Here is an 18020-nt window from a genome sequence, read left to right as displayed (position 1 = left end):
TGTCAATCATATGTTAAAAGTAGTATGATGCACCCCTGTCTGCCCATTATCCAATCTCATTTCACCTATGTTCCCCCTCATTTTTAAGCAAATCCCAGGCATCATATCATTTATAAATATTTCAGTGTGTGTCCTTAAAAGAAGGGAGATATTTTAGAACACATTACCATATTACCATTTTACACCTAAAAATTAATGTTAACTCCTTAATATTATCAAATATCTTGTTAGTAGTCACATTTCTAGATCATCTTATAAATTAAAGTTTAGTTATTTGAATTGGGTTTCGAATAAGGACTATAAACCGGCAATAGTTGATGTCTTTTAGATTTAGGTTGCCGTTTGTTGTGGGGTCGCTGTGAGTCGGAATTGACTCAACAGCAACGGGTTTGGTTTTTTTTTGGTTTATTTTTACGCTTTGCAATTTTTTATTGAATAAACTGCTTCATTTTCTTACCAAGTTTTTATAGTCTGAGTTTTGATGATTATATCCCAATGTTGTCTAAAGGAGCCCTGGTGATGCAGTGATTGAAACTCTTCGGCTACTAACCGAAAGGTCAGCAGTTCAAACCCACCACAGGAGAAGGATATGACAGTCTGCTTTGGTAAAGATTTGCTGCTTTGGAAACTCTGTGAAGCAGTTCTACTCTGTCCTATAGGGTCACTATGAGTAGGAATGAACTCGATGGCAGTGGGTTTGGTTGTTGTCTAATTTGTTTCTCCACCGTTTGTATTTCCTGTAAATTGGTAGTTATTTGTAAGACTTGATTAGAGTCAGGCTCAATATTTTTTGCAAGACTGTTTCTTGGATGGCATTCTATACTACTGTGAGGAGGCACATGATGTCTGGATATCTCTCTCTTCGTGGTGTTAGGAGCCGCTGATGATCAGTGTGTCAGGCACAGATCTTGATGGTGGGGACACAGTAGTGAACAGGACAGATGAAGTTTCTGTCCTCCAGAAACTTACATTCTAATGGAGCAGTGGAGCCCTAGTGGTACAATGGTTAAGTGCCAGCTGCTAAGTGAAAGATCAGCAGTTCTAACCCACCCAGTGGCTCCATGGGAGAAAGACCTGGCGATCTGCTCCCATAAAGATTACAGACTAGAAAACTCCGTGGGGCAGTTTCTGCTCTGTCAGCTGGGGTCACTGTGAGTCAAAATCAACTCAGTGATCACTAACAACAGCAGCAGCAAACAATGAATAGTCAACCAGCACATGAAATAATTTTCACCAATGGTGAGTACCCTGAAGAAAAATTAGTTGGGTAAGAGTCTTGAGTGACCAGGTATGTAGGTGAGCAAAGGCTTCTCATAGGACAAATTTGAGCACTGAGTGCAAGGAAATAAGGGAGTGAGGCGTGGAACTCTCTGGAAGGAAGTGTTCCAGGTAGAAAGAACAGCAAATACAAAAACCCTGAGGTTTCTGGGTTATAGGGTCACCAGAGAAAATACAAGATATGCAGTTAAATTTGAATTTCAGATACACAATAAATAATTTAAGTGTCAGAATATCACAAATATTATATGAGACATACTTGAAAAAAAGTTCATCTGAAATTCAAATTCAACTGACCCCCCCACTCCCCAATCTGGCAACCCTACTGAAGTGTGGGTGAGCTTGGTGTGCATTTAGACTTACAAAGAGGTCTGCATGTATAGGGCAGGGTGAGTGAGACAGACATTTAAGTGTTGAGGTCAGATTCTGTAGGATCTTGGTATAAATTCTAGATTTTATTCTGAGTGGAATGAGAGGCAGTTGAAGGTTTTGAGCAAGTGTAAAATAAGCACAAGCGATTGACTTGAGTCTTTAAAAAGATCCTTCTTGCACTGGGTGCAGAACAGACAGTAGGGTCAAGAGCTGGAAGCAGAGAACTGTTTGACTTCCATTAATCTTACAGTGTGGCCTCACAGGAGGAGCATAACAAACTCTTTTTAAAGGATTTCATGTAGAAGATTTAGGCAATAATACTCCAATGTTGAAGACTGGACTATGCTTATGGGACTGCAGAAATAAATTCTTTGGTGGTGATGAAGTGTCCTACCTCAAAGTGGGACAGACGTCATTTCAGACCCTGGCTTCTGTCCTTAGCTCTGCTGTCAGGGGCAAGGGGTTCACCCTCTCTGTGCCTTGGTGTCTTCATCTGGCTTAAGAATTGGCCTTTTTTGAAGGATTCTTTTGAAGACCAAATGAGATAATTTGTATAAAGTGCCTATCCTAGTGCTTGGCTCATGTTGTAACTTTTGTTGTTATCTTTTGTCTTTCTGCCCCCCGCCCCCGTATACAACCATTTCAAGCAAGCAGTGTAGACAAAATATTAATCAACTGAGGTGTTTGGTGCAGAGGACCAGCCTAGGTAGCAGAAGCACTTATACGTGTACGTGTCTTTTGCTTTTAGCATTTCCTTTTTGAAATTTTAGAAAGTGGAGTGGGCAGGAGGTAGAGTGTGGTAGAGAAGTCCTGTGCTTTTTTTCTTTTTCTCGATACCTGTCCCTTAATGGGAAACCCTGGTGGCATAGTAGTTAAGTGCTATGGCTGCTAACCAAAAGGTCCACAGTTCAGATCCGCCAGGCGCTCCTTGGAAACTCTATGGGGCAGTTCTACTCTGTCTTATAGGGTCGCTGTGAGTCGGAATTGACTCAAAAGCAGTGGGTTTGGTTTTTTGGTTTTATCCCTTAATGAGTAACATCATTTGACCTGTCATCAGTATAACACACACACACACACACACGTAGTGTGTGTAATATGTAAATGTGTATGTATATATGTATGTGTATATATGTGCAATCAAAATATCAAATGAACAAATACATAAACTTTTCAATGTGTTGATATATAGTTAACACTGTTCTTTTGATATATAACCTGGCAGCATGAAATAAAAAAGATCTCTTTCAGCTCTTATAAAAACTGTTGCCATCAAGTCAATTCTGACTCATAGTGATCCCATAGGACAGAGTAGAACTACCCCATAGAGTTTCCAAGGAGTGCCTGGTGGATGTGAACTGCCATCCTTTTGGTTAGCAGCAGAAATGTTTAACCACTGCACCACTAGGGTTTCCTTCAGCTCTTATAGAATGATAGAATTAAGAGGTTATCCCATTCATCTCCTTCATTTTGTAGGTGAGAACACTTGACAGGCAAATGGTTCAAGGTTGCATCCCTAGTTATTTGCACAGTTGGGCGTAGAATCCATTTTGGCTGAGCTAGACTCAGTCCTCTTTCCCCACTCAACAGCTCTCTTGTCTTCCACTAACCTTGGTCTTTAGGGTGGCTCTATTGTCTCCTGGTCAAGGAAGCAACAGATCTGAATTGTCACCCAGCCCTGCCACTTACTGGTGAGATCATCTCAGTCAGGTTCCCAACCCATTAAGCCTTGATTTCCTCACATGTAATGTGGTGATGTGAGACATTGGTGGTTCAGTGGTAGACTTCTTGCCTCCCACGTGAAAGATACGTGTTCAAGTCTCGGCCAGTGCACCTCAGAAGTAGCCACCACTTGTCTGTCAGTGGAGGCTTGCATGTTATTATGACGCTGAACAGGTTTCAGCAGAGTTTCTAGACTAAGACAGATTAGGAAGAAAGGCCTGATGATCTACTTCCAAATATCGGTCAGTGAAAACCCCATGGATTATAACATTCCAATCTGTAACGGATCATGGGGATGGTACAGGAGCAGTGTTTTGTTCCATAGTGCATTGGGTCACCATGGTCGAGGGCTGTCTCAAGAGCAGCTAACAACAACAACAACATGGCGATGGTACCCATGTCGAAGGGTACTCAGGGTGATTAAATGATGTAATGCCTGCAAGTGTTTTGGCTTTTTTTTCTAGAGAGCCTGGCACATTGTAAGCCTTCAGTAAATGATAATTATGTTTATATAATGTAACCCTTTTAAGAAGTATTCTACTAGTGTTCATTGTAAAAATAAAAAATTATAATATGCTAATTAGCAAAAAGAAGGACATGAAAAGCCCCACAACAGCATCACTCAGAGAAAATCTGACACTTTGCTTATGCATTTTTTCCATTTAGTTTTGGTTGTGCTTGCCCTCTGAAAACACAGCAGGAGATTCTGTACGTCCGTGATCCATTAGAACAGAACATGTCACATTAATCACAAGAGGAAAGGCCATAATAGAGTTGGTCATTATTTTTTCAAAAGAACAGAACATTGCTACAAAGAGTTATGTCATCTTTACCTAAGTATGTGCATATACATGCTGAACCTCCTACTAACGTTGGCTATAATTTTATTTTTTCCTGTCGCCACTCCCTCCCCCCTTTTAAATTTCAACTTGAGCTGTGTATGTATTTACCAGCAATTTCTTTTTCGGTACATGTAATGACTTGTCCATCCTATGGACCTTGAAAGTAAGCCTGACCTAGTTTCTCTCTGTTTAGGAACTCCGAGAATTTCTTTGATTCACAGTGCTCAAGATTAAGCTACAAGATCTACTCAGATCAAAGCAGTTTCAATCATTGGGGGGAGGAATGTTGAAAAACAAATTGTTTTATTTGATATTTCCTCACTCAAGACAAATGATTTCTAGGGTCCTGGCCACGGAGTAAGCGTTAAAGTTCCAAAGTTCTAGACTGGGTGGCCTTTCCCTTTTTTACTTTTTTTGCTGCCTCTTCATTTTGTGGCCTGGGGCTAGTGCACTAAAAAGATTAGTTCATGTCCAAGGAGTTTTGCCTTCTGATTGAAGGATGTTAGTGTCATGGTTCTGCTTCTCTATCAGTTGTTGTCCTGTGCACATTGCCGTGAACTCAAGACTGTTTTCAGTTCTTAGACTTCACGGTGGTGAATTGCAGGCTGCTTTTTAAGGCTCCCTAGTCCCCTTCCTTGGCTGAGGGCTTGGGCAGGGTTGGCTCAGCCACTGGTGTCAGGCAGCGATGGTGTAGACATTGGGAGCATCCAGTGCCACAGCATGGTACCTGTCCCAGGGTGAAGATAAAGCCCTGTCTCAGGGAGAGCACCAGGTGTGACTGTCTTAATCTCTTAGTGCTACTATAACAGAATTACCACAGGTGGGTGCCTCTAATGAACAGAAATTTATTTTCTCTAAGTTTAGGAGGCTAGCTGTCTGAATCCAGGGCATCGGGTCTAGGGGAAGGCTCTCTCTGCTCTGGGGGAAAATCCTTGTCTCATTCAGCTTCTCTTCCTTTGGTTCCTTGGTGATCTCACATGACATCAGTCTTCTCTCATATATGCTTCCTTGCTGCTCTGTGCCTGGCCTGCTCCTTTTATATCTCAGAAGCGATTAGCTTAAAACACACCCTATACTGCTTTGGTCTCATTCATATAACAAAGAAAACCCTATTCCCAAATGGTATCACATTCACAGGTATAGGTATTAGGATTTACATCACATATTTTTGGGAGACACAATTCAATCCAAAACAGTCTGCATTGCAAAAGTGTGGCTAAGGTATGGGCAAAAGAAGGTGGCCACGGGCAGAAGTAGGCCACTAGGGTTCTGAGAAGCAGCCAGGAGAAGAACGAGTAAGAATGATTTGAAATTGGGGAACCTCAAGGTCAGGCAGGCAATGAGCTCATTCTGGAGCACAGCTTTATTGGCGTGATGCTGTCCTGGTGGGTTTAACTCATTAAAGAACCCTGGATGGAACAGACAGAAAATCAAGTGAGGGATTAGGAGATTGAGTTATTAGCCTGGAGCAAGATTTTTCCTGTGTGTTATTAATGACACTCTTTCTTAGGAAAATGTTGCTCATCTGAGGGCTGTTTGTTTCAGTCCTTGGAGTTATTGCCAGTCCTGGCTGTCCTCCAATCCTAGTAATCCTCTGAGGTTTCAGAAAGAAAGAAATGTTTCCTTCCCCCTGCTGCCCCGCCATGGGATAATTGGTTTATGTATAATTTAATTATTTTGTTAACCAGTTATCCCATCACTGGGTACGAAAGCAACAGCCTTAGAAATCTACCCTTATCATTCTGTTGTCAAGATGTTCATGATTGATTTTTCCACCATTACAAGGAATATGCAACAGTAAGATTTCTAGCTAAAGGCTAAAATACACCGGCTCTATTTTCCATAAGGTTGTCACCGGGCTGTTTTTTTTCAGAAGTAGATGGCAAGTTCCTTCTTCCCAGTCTGTCTTAGTCTGATTGTTCCACTGAAATCTGTCCACCGTGGGTGACCCTGCTGGTATTTAAAATACCGGTAGCATAAACTCCAGCATCACAACAACATGCAAACCACCATAGTATGACAAACTGACAGACGAGTGGTGGCTCCCAAGCCGTGGTTCCCAAGCCGTGGTATTTCCAGTTGTCTCATGTGCATGTGAAAGCTGGACAATGAATAAGAAAGACCAAAGAAGAATCGATGCCTTTGAATTATGGTGGTGGGGAAGAATTTTGAGTATACCATAGACTGCCAGAAGAATGAACAAACCTGTCTTGGAAGAAGTACAGCCAGAATGCTCCTCAGAAGCAAAGATGGCAAGACTTCATGTCATATACTTTAGACATTGTAAAAATGGTGTGACCAGAGGCATCTGACCTCCTCTAACTTCACAAGGGAGGAGAATCAAGATCAGCAATCCAGGCCGATTCCTGTGAGGTGGAGGTCAGACATGCCTCCAGCCTCCAACCGTCTTACCAATTCTGACAGCACCTGTCCCTTCCATGTCACTCTGTACTTCTCTACTGTATTTGATAATTCATTGCAATGACCACACAGAACTCACAGACCATTCGTGCAGTTCTGGGGTTTATTAGGGAAGTAACAGGTTCTAGTTCATGTTCAGGAATGTTCAGAATACAGTTCTTTGGTCAGGACAGCCTCTTCTCAGTAGGCAGGTCTCTCTCTGGCCACTCCACCAGGAAGCCTCGACCCGAAGCCACTCAGCTCGGCAAGCCTAGCTCCGCCAAATGCCACGAGGCACCCTACTCTGCCAACAAGCCTCCTACCTAAAGGCACGGAGCTTTCTCAGTCAGTGGGCTGGGAAGCCTAATGGGTGGTCTCATGCCAGTCTCTCCTGCCACTGTTTATCTGCCACTGCTTCTCACCGTCTTCAGTGTTACAACTCTCTCTCTCTCTTTCTGTCAGTCTCCTGGTTCCAGGAACTTCTCAGCGCAAGGATTCCCAGGTTCAAAGGACATGCTGCACTCTTGGCTTCTCTTTCTTGGTAGTAGTGAAATCCTCTCTTCTCGCCTCTCGGAAAGGTCATTTTAAGCCTAACGGGATGGCAAAACTGACCAGTCCCTTCATTAGGGTTCCATGTACCTTATTTGCATGGCCCGACACAATCATTGTGAGTGAGTCACAAAGACTGTGGCTAGAAGGGCCATATAAGCAATTCATTGCACCAGAGACATCAGGAGGGACCAGTCCCTGGAGAAGGACATCATGCTTGTTAAGGTAGGGGGTCAAAAAAGAAGGGGAAGACCCTCAACAAAATGGATGGACACAGTGGCTACAACAATGGGCTCAAACATAGCAACAATTGTGAAAATGGCAGAGAACCAGCCAATATTTCGTTCTGTTGTACATAGGGTTGCTAAGAGTCAGAACCGACTTGATGGCATCTAAAAATAAAACATTTTCCATACTTACAGGGGTACTCTTAAATCCTTGAAAAGTATTTTCCAGTGATTCAGAGTAAGAAGAATTGAGATAAATGATCAGTTTCAAAGAGGAATTAAAGTCTCAAGTATTCTATAGGGGAAGTCGTGTTTTAGATCACCTTGAACCAAATTTTCAGCAGAGTGAATCTTGGGAGATTCTTATTGGGACGGGGGAGCGGACGAGAATGTATTATCCTTTCTCAATATCTGGTCTCACTAATGTCTCTCCTTTAGGTTGATTTTCTTTATTCACAGTCTTGATTCCTCTTTCCCCATCATGCTACTCACAGGAAAATTTTTTTTGGCCTGGTCATGTTGCTGGATAAATTTATTTGTTTAGTGTGAGATTTATTTCAAGCGTGTGCCCTTTGTTTTTTTGGGTTCTTTTGTGGTGGAGGTGGGGGGCATTGGAGATCTCATAGTCATGTCTGCAATTCATTTGAAGCATTCATATTATGAGTATGCTTTAGAGCAATGTTTTATTGAGTTCATTTACAAAGATTTAATTTGAGCTAAATAATTCATTCAGGCCTAAGAACATGAGGCACAGATGTGTGTGGTGCTGCTGGAGACCAACCAGGACTTCATCTAAATGCAGGCTTATTTTATACTGGTGTCATGGATTGAATTGTGTCCCCCCAAAATATCTGTCAACTTGGCTAGGTCGTGATTCCCAGTATTGTACAATTGTGTACCATTTTGCCATCTGACGTGATTTCCCTGTTTGTTGAAAATCCTATCACTATGAGATAATGAGATGGATTGGTGGCAGTTATATTGATGGGATCCACAAGATTAGATAGTGTCTTAAGCCAATCACTTTTGAGATATAAAAGAGAAGCAAGCAGAGAGACATGGGGACCTCATACTACCAAGAAAGCAGCATCAGGAGCAGAGCGTGTCCTTTGGACCTGAGCTTCTTGCACTGAGATGCTCCCAGACCAAAGGAAGACTGATGACAGGGACCTTCCTCCAGAGCCAACAGAGAGAGAAAGCCTTCCGCTGGAGCCGGCACCCTGAATTTGGACTTCTGACCTACTGGACTATGAGAGAATAAACTTCTCTTTGTTAAAGTGATCCACTTGTGGTATTTCTGTTATAGCAGCACTAGATGACCAAGACAACCAGTTTCCCCCATTTTTCTCTTATATGAAGTTCCAGGTAATGCCTTTCATGGTGATACTGCTCTAAGGTTGGTAATTAGACCATGAACATCCAAGGCAAGTTTTTTTTTTTTTTTTTTTTTTTTAAGTAAGAACCATTTCAGCTTTCCTTATGAGGCATCTCTGAAGTCATTCACAAATATGGTAAAGTCTAATTTTATTCCAGAGTCCTTGGGTGGTACAACTGGTTAAGCTCTTGGCTGCTAACTGAAATGTTGGAGCTTCAAGTCCACACAGAGGCACCTCAGATAAAAGATCTGGCAGTCTACTTCCAAAATATGAGCCATTAAAAACCCTGTGGAGCACAGTTGTACTCTGACACACATGGAATCAACTTGATGGCAGTTGTTTAATTTTATTCTGCCAGAAGAAAAGGGAACACTGTACTTTTTCTTTCAAGGGATTCCACCCTCCCCCAAGCCTTGCTTATTGGTTTTAGATTATTTACAGTGGCAGTTGACTTTATGCACATCAAGCCAGTTATTTTTGGTTATGGTAAAAATCACCTTGCATTAGGAGTAATTTCTAGATTAGTGAAACTGACATGTTTCTTTGAAAACTGGCCCAGAGCCTAGAGGGCAAACCATCTTGTCTGACTCTGCTCTGCTAACCTGTGAGCTGTGGTCTCACATATACCACTTCTGACTCAATGACCCTACCATGGTTGCCCACTACCTTCTACCTCTGTTATGTTTTATAGGCCCACTTGGCTAACCCATAGAAAAATTTTTAGTGACTGTTTATTGTTGTTGTTTTGGTGTGGTGCAATCGACTTTGACTCATAGTAACCTCATATGACAGAGTAGAACTGCCCCATTGGGTATTTTTGGCTGTAGCCTTTTATGGAAGCAGATCTCTAGGTCTTTCTCCTGTGGAGCTGCTGGGTGGGTTTGAACTGCCAACCTTTCGATTAGCAGCTAAGTGGTCAATCATTGCACCACCAGGGCTTCTTGGCTGTTTATTAGCCAAACAAACAAAAAAGTTGCCATTGAGTTGATTCTGACTCATAGTCAGGACAGAGTAGAAATGCCCCATAGGGCTTCCAAGGAGTGGCTAGTGGATTTGAACTGCTGACCTTTTGGTTAGCAGCCGATCTCTTAAGTACTGTGCCACCAGGACTCCAATAATCCCATTACATATTAGTAAATAGGTGATATGCTATCTTGAAATTATATAGCCAGTTTTGATAAAGAGGCCAGGCATCGATATTACTCAATGCATTTCTCGTGTAATTTTTGTTTTTTCCTTTACTAGAAATTAATTTGCCTTATTTTCTTCGATAACTTTGTTGAAGTAATTCTTATGAAATCTGGCACTTTTCCCTCCGCTTTTGCTCTCCCCTGGCTCTTTAAACCCTGTACATTGACAGAACAATCCATCTTCCAGAATGGCCCTCACAGGATCGGTGAGGTTTGTTTATTTATTTATTTTTTTTCCACCGTTTTCTCTGATAGGTTTTACTACTTTATTTTTTGAGATAGGGTGAAGTGAAGCACCAGAAAATGAGGAAAGCCTTGACCATCAGTCTTAACTTTCTGTTGCATTCCTAAATGTGAGTTAAATGGTTGAGTTATGTGACTTAAATGTCACCCTGTTTCTGTTGCAGACAAGCCATAGCAGATAGCAGTTATTCCTCTCTGTTGCTAAATGGTTGCAGAGGCACATTTACCTCCTCATTCACCTGTGACAGTGTTCAAGCCTTTCAAATATCTGCCACGTGAACCCGTCTTCTTCTGGTGTAGCAGTGTGAGGATAAGTGATTTAGGAATCAGTGACTACAAAGCACGTTGAAGGACGAACGTAAAGTGTTGTTGCTCCTCTTGATCTTTTCTGATTATTTCACCAGAAAGGACCCCTGTATCTGGCACCTGTACTCCTACATTGCTAGCTAAGTGTAGGAGTTTGAGTAATAATGATTAAAAAAAAAAAAAAAATTTTTTTTTTTTAATAGCCAACATTAGTGTAATGCTTATGTGTTCCAGGTACTGTTCTCAGTGCTTTGTGCATGTATTTAATTCATTTAAAGAAATAGCCTAAGCGTGCTTAGTGTCTCTGGTTTGTTTTTTCAGGTTGAAAATTGGTGTCCTCGTTTACCCTGGAGAGCAAAAAATCCCTATGAAGAAGCTGATCATAATTCATTGGTAAGTGATTTTGGAAACTTCTTACTAGGCTTGTGCATTTAGGTCAGATGCCAAGTGAGTGCATGTGGAACCTTCTAGAAACCCAAGCTGTAATGTGAAATAATGTTAAACTGGAGAAATTCTGTCACCAGTCCTGTGGAAATCTGGGTGACCAAATCAGTCAACCAGTCAACATATATTTATTTATTGAGCAATTCTCTGAAGGTTCCTAAAGAACGTGCAACTCACATGAACAAGACCTGGTACCCGACATGGAAGCACTCAGTGATCTAATGAGCATGATTGTTTTAAATAATGACCATACTTGTCATAAGCACTGTCATAGAGGCCCATGAGAATTAATGAAGAAGCAACAATCTCAGCCTGCAGGGGTCAGGTGACTTCATAGAGTAGTCAACATTGGAGCTGAATTTAAAATGAGTTAGAATTCTGGGAAGATGGCAATGTAAATAGACCATGGTTCCAACTTTCCTCCATAAATACAACAAGGAATACAATGAGGAAATGCCACCCAGCTTTCAGGGACTCTGAATCAGGGGTCAGAAGACAGCAGCGGGGAACTGCAGACAGGCTAGCATGCTACAGGGTGGGCCCTGATAGCAACAAGGTGAACCTCCCAGGGGGTCCATTCAGAACATAACACAGTAAATGTTGGCTGGTAGACTGATATAAACTCCTACAGAAAGTCCCCTACAGTGGAGCTAGGAGGAGGGTCACCTAAGAGGAGACTGCCTTCGTACGCCCAACCACCACAGGGCCACTGGGGCTCTGAAACCAAAACACAGGTCTTTTGGAAGTTCTCCTGGGGAGTACTAGCACCTCCTCCTCCTCCTGAAATAGGAGAGTCTGCTTGTGCTTCCCCTGAAAGCCAGCTGAGATAGAAGCAGACCCCACAGAGGAGAGAAGGAAGCCTCAGGCAAAACTGAAGGACAATACCCAGCCCCAAAGGGAGCTCACTGGGTGTGGGTTCTCTGAAAAACACAGTCACAAAAAAACAAAAGAGAAGGGAGTAATAACCAGAGAGAGAGAACTGAGCCATCTGGTGAACAGATTGATTAGTACACAGTATCTCACCTCAATGGCAGGGCCAACTGGTGGACATACTGATCATAGCATGTTTTCTGGTGTCTTTGAGAGACTGAAAGTTGTAAACTGCAATCTGGAACTTTTGAGTCCTAATTAAACCAGGGATGGAAAAGGAGCTGTCACAGAGAGGGAGAGAAAATGGCAAGCAAAGACTGAAGACTCTGCCCACCTAAGATTTTTTTGCAGAAAATAATGTGGGAAAACCATCAAATGAGGGCAAGGAAATTGAGAAAGTTAACACTCTGAAAAATTCCAGTGCCCCCCCAAAAAATCACAGACACATAAAGAACAGAGAAACAATGACACATCCAAATGAACATCACAAAGGGAATGAAAGTGCATCTAGAAATAAATGACCCAAATAATTAAAAGAATGGAAGAATATAATGCAACAACATTAAACATAATTAAAGACCTAAGGGAAAACATAGACAAAGAGCTAAAATAAATAAGGAAAACAATGCAAGAACAAAATGAGGATATAAAAACAGATACTGCAATTGAAAGGTACAGTAACTGCAATGATAAACATAATAGAAGGACTTACCCACAGATTTAATCAGACAGAAAAATCAGCAAATTAGAGCATAAGATAATTAAAATTACAGATGCTGAAGGTCAGTAAGAGCAGAGGCTCGAGAAGGCTGAGCACAGTTTAATGGAATTACGGGACAACAACAAGAGACCTAATATGTACATTATGGGAAGTACAGTAGGAGATGAGGAGAAAAAAGGACAAAAAGAATATTTAAATAAATAATGACAGAAAATATCCCCAATGTAACCAAGGACATGAACCTGCAAATCCAAGAACCTCAAAGAATTCCAAACAGGATGAACCCAAATAGATCTACACCCAGACAAATCATGGTTAGGCTCTTAAAAAGTAAAGATACAGAGAGATTTCTGAAAGCGGTGAGAGAGAAACAAATGCTCACATGCAAAGGATTACCAATAAGATTAAATGCCTACTTCTAGTCAGAAACATTGGAGGCCAGAAGGCAGTGGAACGATACATTTAAAATGCTGGGGGGCGGGGGGAAGAACTGTCAACGAAGAATACTATACCCAACAAAAGTATCCTTCAAGAATGAGGGTGAAATTAAAACATTCCCAGATAAACTTGAGCTGAGAGAGTTCATATGCACCAGACCAGCCTACAAAAAGTAGTAATGGGAGTTCTATAGGCAGAAGGGAAAAGACACTAAAAAGTCATTCAAAGCTATGCATACAAACAAAGATCCCTAATAAGGGGAAATGAATGGACAAGTACAAGGGTTGGTAATGAGGTATTCATTCTTGGTAATTCTAAATGTTTTGTCCTTCAAATTTTTAATAACAAATATATAAAAAGTATAAAATTGTTACAAAGCAAAAGAAATATGAAAATGAAATTAGAGATAACCGCAACAAAGGTGGGGAGAGGAATGGTGTAGATATAGAACTTCTTGTATGTTACTAAAGTTAAGTTGGTACTGACTTACCCTAGAGTATTATAAATATAAGCTGTTAAATGTAATATTCATGGTAACCACTAAGAAAATATCTAAAAAACATGCACAAAGGGAAAGGAGAACAGAACCAAAAAGGCTCACTACAATAAACCAACAAAACACAAAAACAAGTAGTCGTAAATGACAAAGACAAAGAAGGCATCTTAAGCATAAAAAAAAAAACAGGGCAGCGGTAAGTCACTTCTTATTGGTTTTTTACAGTGAATGTAAATGTACTAAATGCTCCAATCAAAAGGCCAAGAGTGGCAGAATGGATTAAAAAAAAAAAAGAAAGAAAGATCCAACTGTATGCTGTTTACAGGGGACACACTTTAGATTAAGGACACGGAGAGGTTGAAAGTAAAAGGATGGGGGTAAAAAAATGCCATGCAGATAATAGCCAAAAGAATGCTTGGGTGGCAGTATTAACATCAGACAAAGTAGACTTTAAGACAAAATCTGTTAGAAGAGATAAAGATGGACATTACATAGTAATAAAAGGGTCAATTAATGAAGAACATTTAACAGTCATAAATATATATGCACCCAATATCAGAGCACCTAAATATATAAATTAAGTACTGATAAAATTGAAGGAGAAATACGTAGCACCACAGTAGTTGGAGATGTCAGTACACCACTTTCAGTATTGGAACAGAACGTCTCGAAGGAAGTTCAACAAGGAAACAGAAAACCTGAATGACACTATAAACCAACTAGATTTATAAACATATATTGAACACTTCACCCAACAACAGCATGATATACATTCTATTCCAGTGCTCTTGGATCATTCTCCAGGATAGACCGTGTGTTAGGTCACAAAGCAAGTCTTTATAAATTTAAGAAGATTGAGAGCATATAAAGTATCTTCTCTGACCACAGCAGAGTAAGCTAGAAATCAATAATAGGAAAAAAAAGAAAAGAACTGAAAAATGCACAAACATATGGAAATTAAACAACATACTTTTAAACTACCAATGGGTCAAGTAAGAAATCAAAAGAAAAGTCACAGATTTCTTAGATTTAAATGAAAATATAAGCAAAACATACCAAAATTTATGGGATGGAGTGAAGGCAGTACTCAGGGGGAAACATAAAACAATAAATTAAATGCCTACATGAAAAAAGAAGAAAGAACTGAAATCAGTAGCCTACCTCAATAACTCCAGAAACTAGAAAGAGAAGAGTAAACTCAGCCTAAATCTACCAGAAGAAACAAAAATCAGAGCATAAATAAATAAAATCAAAAACAGAAAAACAATGGAATCAATAAAACCAGAAGTTAGTTCATAGAAAAGATCAATAAAATTGACAAACCTTTAGCTCAACTGACAAAGGAAAATGGAGAAAAGATGCAAATAACTAAAATAAGAAATGAAAGAGGGGACATTACAATAGGCCCAATAGAAATAAAGAAAATTATGATAGAATATTATGAAGAACTGTAATGAAACACATACACCTGCTAACCAAAACCAGACAAAGACACTATAAGAAAAGAAAACTAAAGGCCAATATCTCTTACGAATTTTGATGTAACATCCTCAAAAAAAAAAAAAAAAACTAGCAAACAGAATCCAACAGCATATTAAAAGGGTCATACACAATGACCAAGTGGGATTTATTCCAGGAATGCAGGGATAGTTCAACATTAGAAAATCAGTGAACATTATACACTACATCACTAGAACAAAGGAAAAGAACTACATGATCATCTCAATGGATGCAGAAAAAGCATTTGATAAAATCTAATACGATTGCTTGATGAAAACTCTAAAGATTGGAATAGAAGGGAAATTCCTCAGTATGATTCAGGCCATATATGAAAAGCCAACAGCTAACATTATATTTAATGGAGAAAGGTTGAGAGCTTTCCTCTTGAAATTGAAAACAAGACAAGGTGTGCGCTCTCACCACTTCTATCCGGTATTGTATTAGAAGTCCTAGCCAGAGCAATAAGACAAGAAAAAAGAAATGAAAGGTATCCATTTTGGAAAGGAGGTAAAATTAGTTCTATTCATGGATGATATGATCCTCTATATAGAAAATCCCAAAGAATCCACAATATAACTTATAGAGCTAATAGAGAAATTTAGCAGAGTTTGCAGGGTACAAGGTTAAAAACAAACAAACAAAAAAAATCAGTTAGTTTTCTATACACCAGCAATAAGAAACCTGAAAGGGAAATTAAGAAAGTAATTTCATTTATGATAACTTCTAAGAGAATAAAATACCTACAATAAATTTAACCAGGGATGTGAAGGAGTTAAAATGAAAACTATAAAACCTAGCTGAAGAATATAAAACAGGACTTACATAAATGGAAAGATGCTCCATGTTCTTGGATTGGAAGACTTAACGTTGTTAGGATGAGGGTACAACCCAAAGCAATCTATAGATTCAACATAATCCCAATTAAAATTCCAACAGCCTTCTTTACAGAAATGGAAAAACCAATCCTGAACTCTATATGGAATGACAAGAGATGCTGAATAGCTAAAGCATTGTGGAATGAGAAGAACAAAGTAGGAGGACTACACTTCCTGATTTAAAACATTTTTACAGCTACAGTAATCAAAACAGCCTAGTACTATTATAAAAATAGACACTTAGATCAGTGAAATAGAAATGAGAGTCCAGAAATAAACCCACATATCAATCTTCAACTGATTTTTGACAAAGGTGCTTTCTTAGGCTTGGTTCTCTAGAGAAGTAAAACCAATAAAGCATATAAATAAATATATAGATTTATATCAAGGAAATGGTTCACATGGTTGTAGAGGCTGGAACGTCCCAAGTCCATGAGTCAAGATAGAAGCTTCTCCTGACTCACCTAACCACAGGGGCTGGTGAACCCAAGATCGGCAGGTCAGAGAGCAGGGCTCTTGCTCACAGGCTGCAAAGATCGATGAATCCCAGAATCAGCAGGCAAGACTGCAGGTAAGCTGCTAGCTCAGGTCCCAAGAACTGGAGGTCACATGAACAGGAGCCAGCTGCAGCATCCAGAATGAGCAAAAGCTCATAGCCTTGCCAGAACGTCCACTTACACTCAATGAATGCCACATGCCCGAGGAAACTCCCTTTCAACTGATTGGCTACTCACAGCAGATGCCATGATGGAGGTGATCGCATATCAAATCTCATCATGGAAGTGATCACAACATCATACGACTGCCAAACCACTGAGAATCATCGCCTAGCCAAGTTGGCACACAACCTTAGCCATCACCAGGCTAGTGGGAAAAGAGGAATCTTCAATAAATAGTGCTGAGAAAATTGGATTTCCACATGCAGAAAAGTGAAATAGGACCTTTGCCTCACACCATACACCAAAACAAATGAAAAACGGATTAAGAACCTACATGGGCAAACTAAAACCATAAAATTTTCAGAAGAAAATGCAGGGGCAATGCTGTCAGGCCTAGTTTTAAACAGTGGATTATCTAATATAATAAAAGCAGAGACTACATAAGACAAAATAAATGGGACTTGGTAAAAAGTAAAAATTTTGTTTATCAAAAGGCTTTACCAAAAAAGTGAAAAGACAGTTTACCAACTGGGAGAATATCTTTGGAACTCATATATCCTATAAAGATAATAATAACCAAAATATATATAAAACTTTGACATCTTGGAAACCCTGGTGGCGTAGTGGTTAAGTGCTACAGCTGCTAACCAGAGGGTCAGCGGTTAGAATCCACCAGACGTTCCTTGGAAGCTCCATGGGGCAGTTCTACTCTGTGCTGTAGGTTCACCATGTGTTGGAATCGACTTGATGGCAACGGGCTTGGTTTAGTTGGTTGACATCTTAACAACAAAAAGACAAATAACCCAATCAAAATGGGCAAAGGACTTGACTAGACATTTCACCAAAGAGGACATTCAAATGGCCACCTAACACATGAGAAGATGCTCATCATCATTAACCCTCGGAGAGATGCAAATCAAAACCACAATGAGATACCATTTCACTCTCACTAGACTGGCTGTGATAAATAAATAACCAAAATAACAAATGTTGGCGAGGGTGTGGGGAAATTGGAACACTTACTTATTGCTGGTGGGAATGCAATATGGTACAGCTGTTGTGGAAAAAAGTGTGGCAGTTCCTCAAGAAACTAAGAATAGAACTATCATATGACTCAGCAATTCCACTCCTGGGTATATACCAAAAGACTTAAAAGCAGAGATTCAGAGACTTATCCACTAATGTTCATTGCAGCACTATTCACAATAGCCAAAAGGTGGAAACAACCTAAATGCTTATCATCAGATGAATAGATAAACAAAATGTGGTACATATATACAATGGAATACTACTCAGCCAGTAAGAGAAATTACGTCTTGATACATGGATGGAGCTGGAAAACATTATGCTGAGTGAAATAAGCCAGTTAGAAATGGACAAATATTGTATGACCTCACTTAGATAAAAAGACAAGGAAAGACAAATGTACAGAGACCAAAGTTTATTAGGGATTACAGCGGGTAGGGGGAAGCAGTAAAGGAGGGTTAATGATAATTAAAAAAATCACATTGATTA

At 40.0% G+C, this 18020-nt stretch overlaps 1 protein-coding gene across 7 annotated transcripts in view; it reads left to right on the top strand.

The window, feature by feature from the left end:
- Window positions 1-18020, top strand: part of MGAT5 (alpha-1,6-mannosylglycoprotein 6-beta-N-acetylglucosaminyltransferase) — a 430917-nt gene that overhangs the window by 257647 nt on the left and 155250 nt on the right. For all 7 annotated transcript variants that reach the window (XM_023543018.2, XM_023543017.2, XM_003405868.4 and 4 more), the window contains one exon: window positions 10824-10895. In XM_023543018.2, the coding sequence (XP_023398786.1) occupies window positions 10824-10895 (72 nt within the window). The remainder of the gene's footprint in view (window positions 1-10823; window positions 10896-18020) is intronic.

This window comes from Loxodonta africana, chromosome 6, assembly GCF_030014295.1.
Source record: "Loxodonta africana isolate mLoxAfr1 chromosome 6, mLoxAfr1.hap2, whole genome shotgun sequence".
NCBI classification, from domain to species: Eukaryota; Metazoa; Chordata; class Mammalia; order Proboscidea; family Elephantidae; genus Loxodonta; species Loxodonta africana.
Note: the sequence above shows the minus strand (reverse complement) of the source record. Positions and strands in the feature narration are given on the sequence as shown.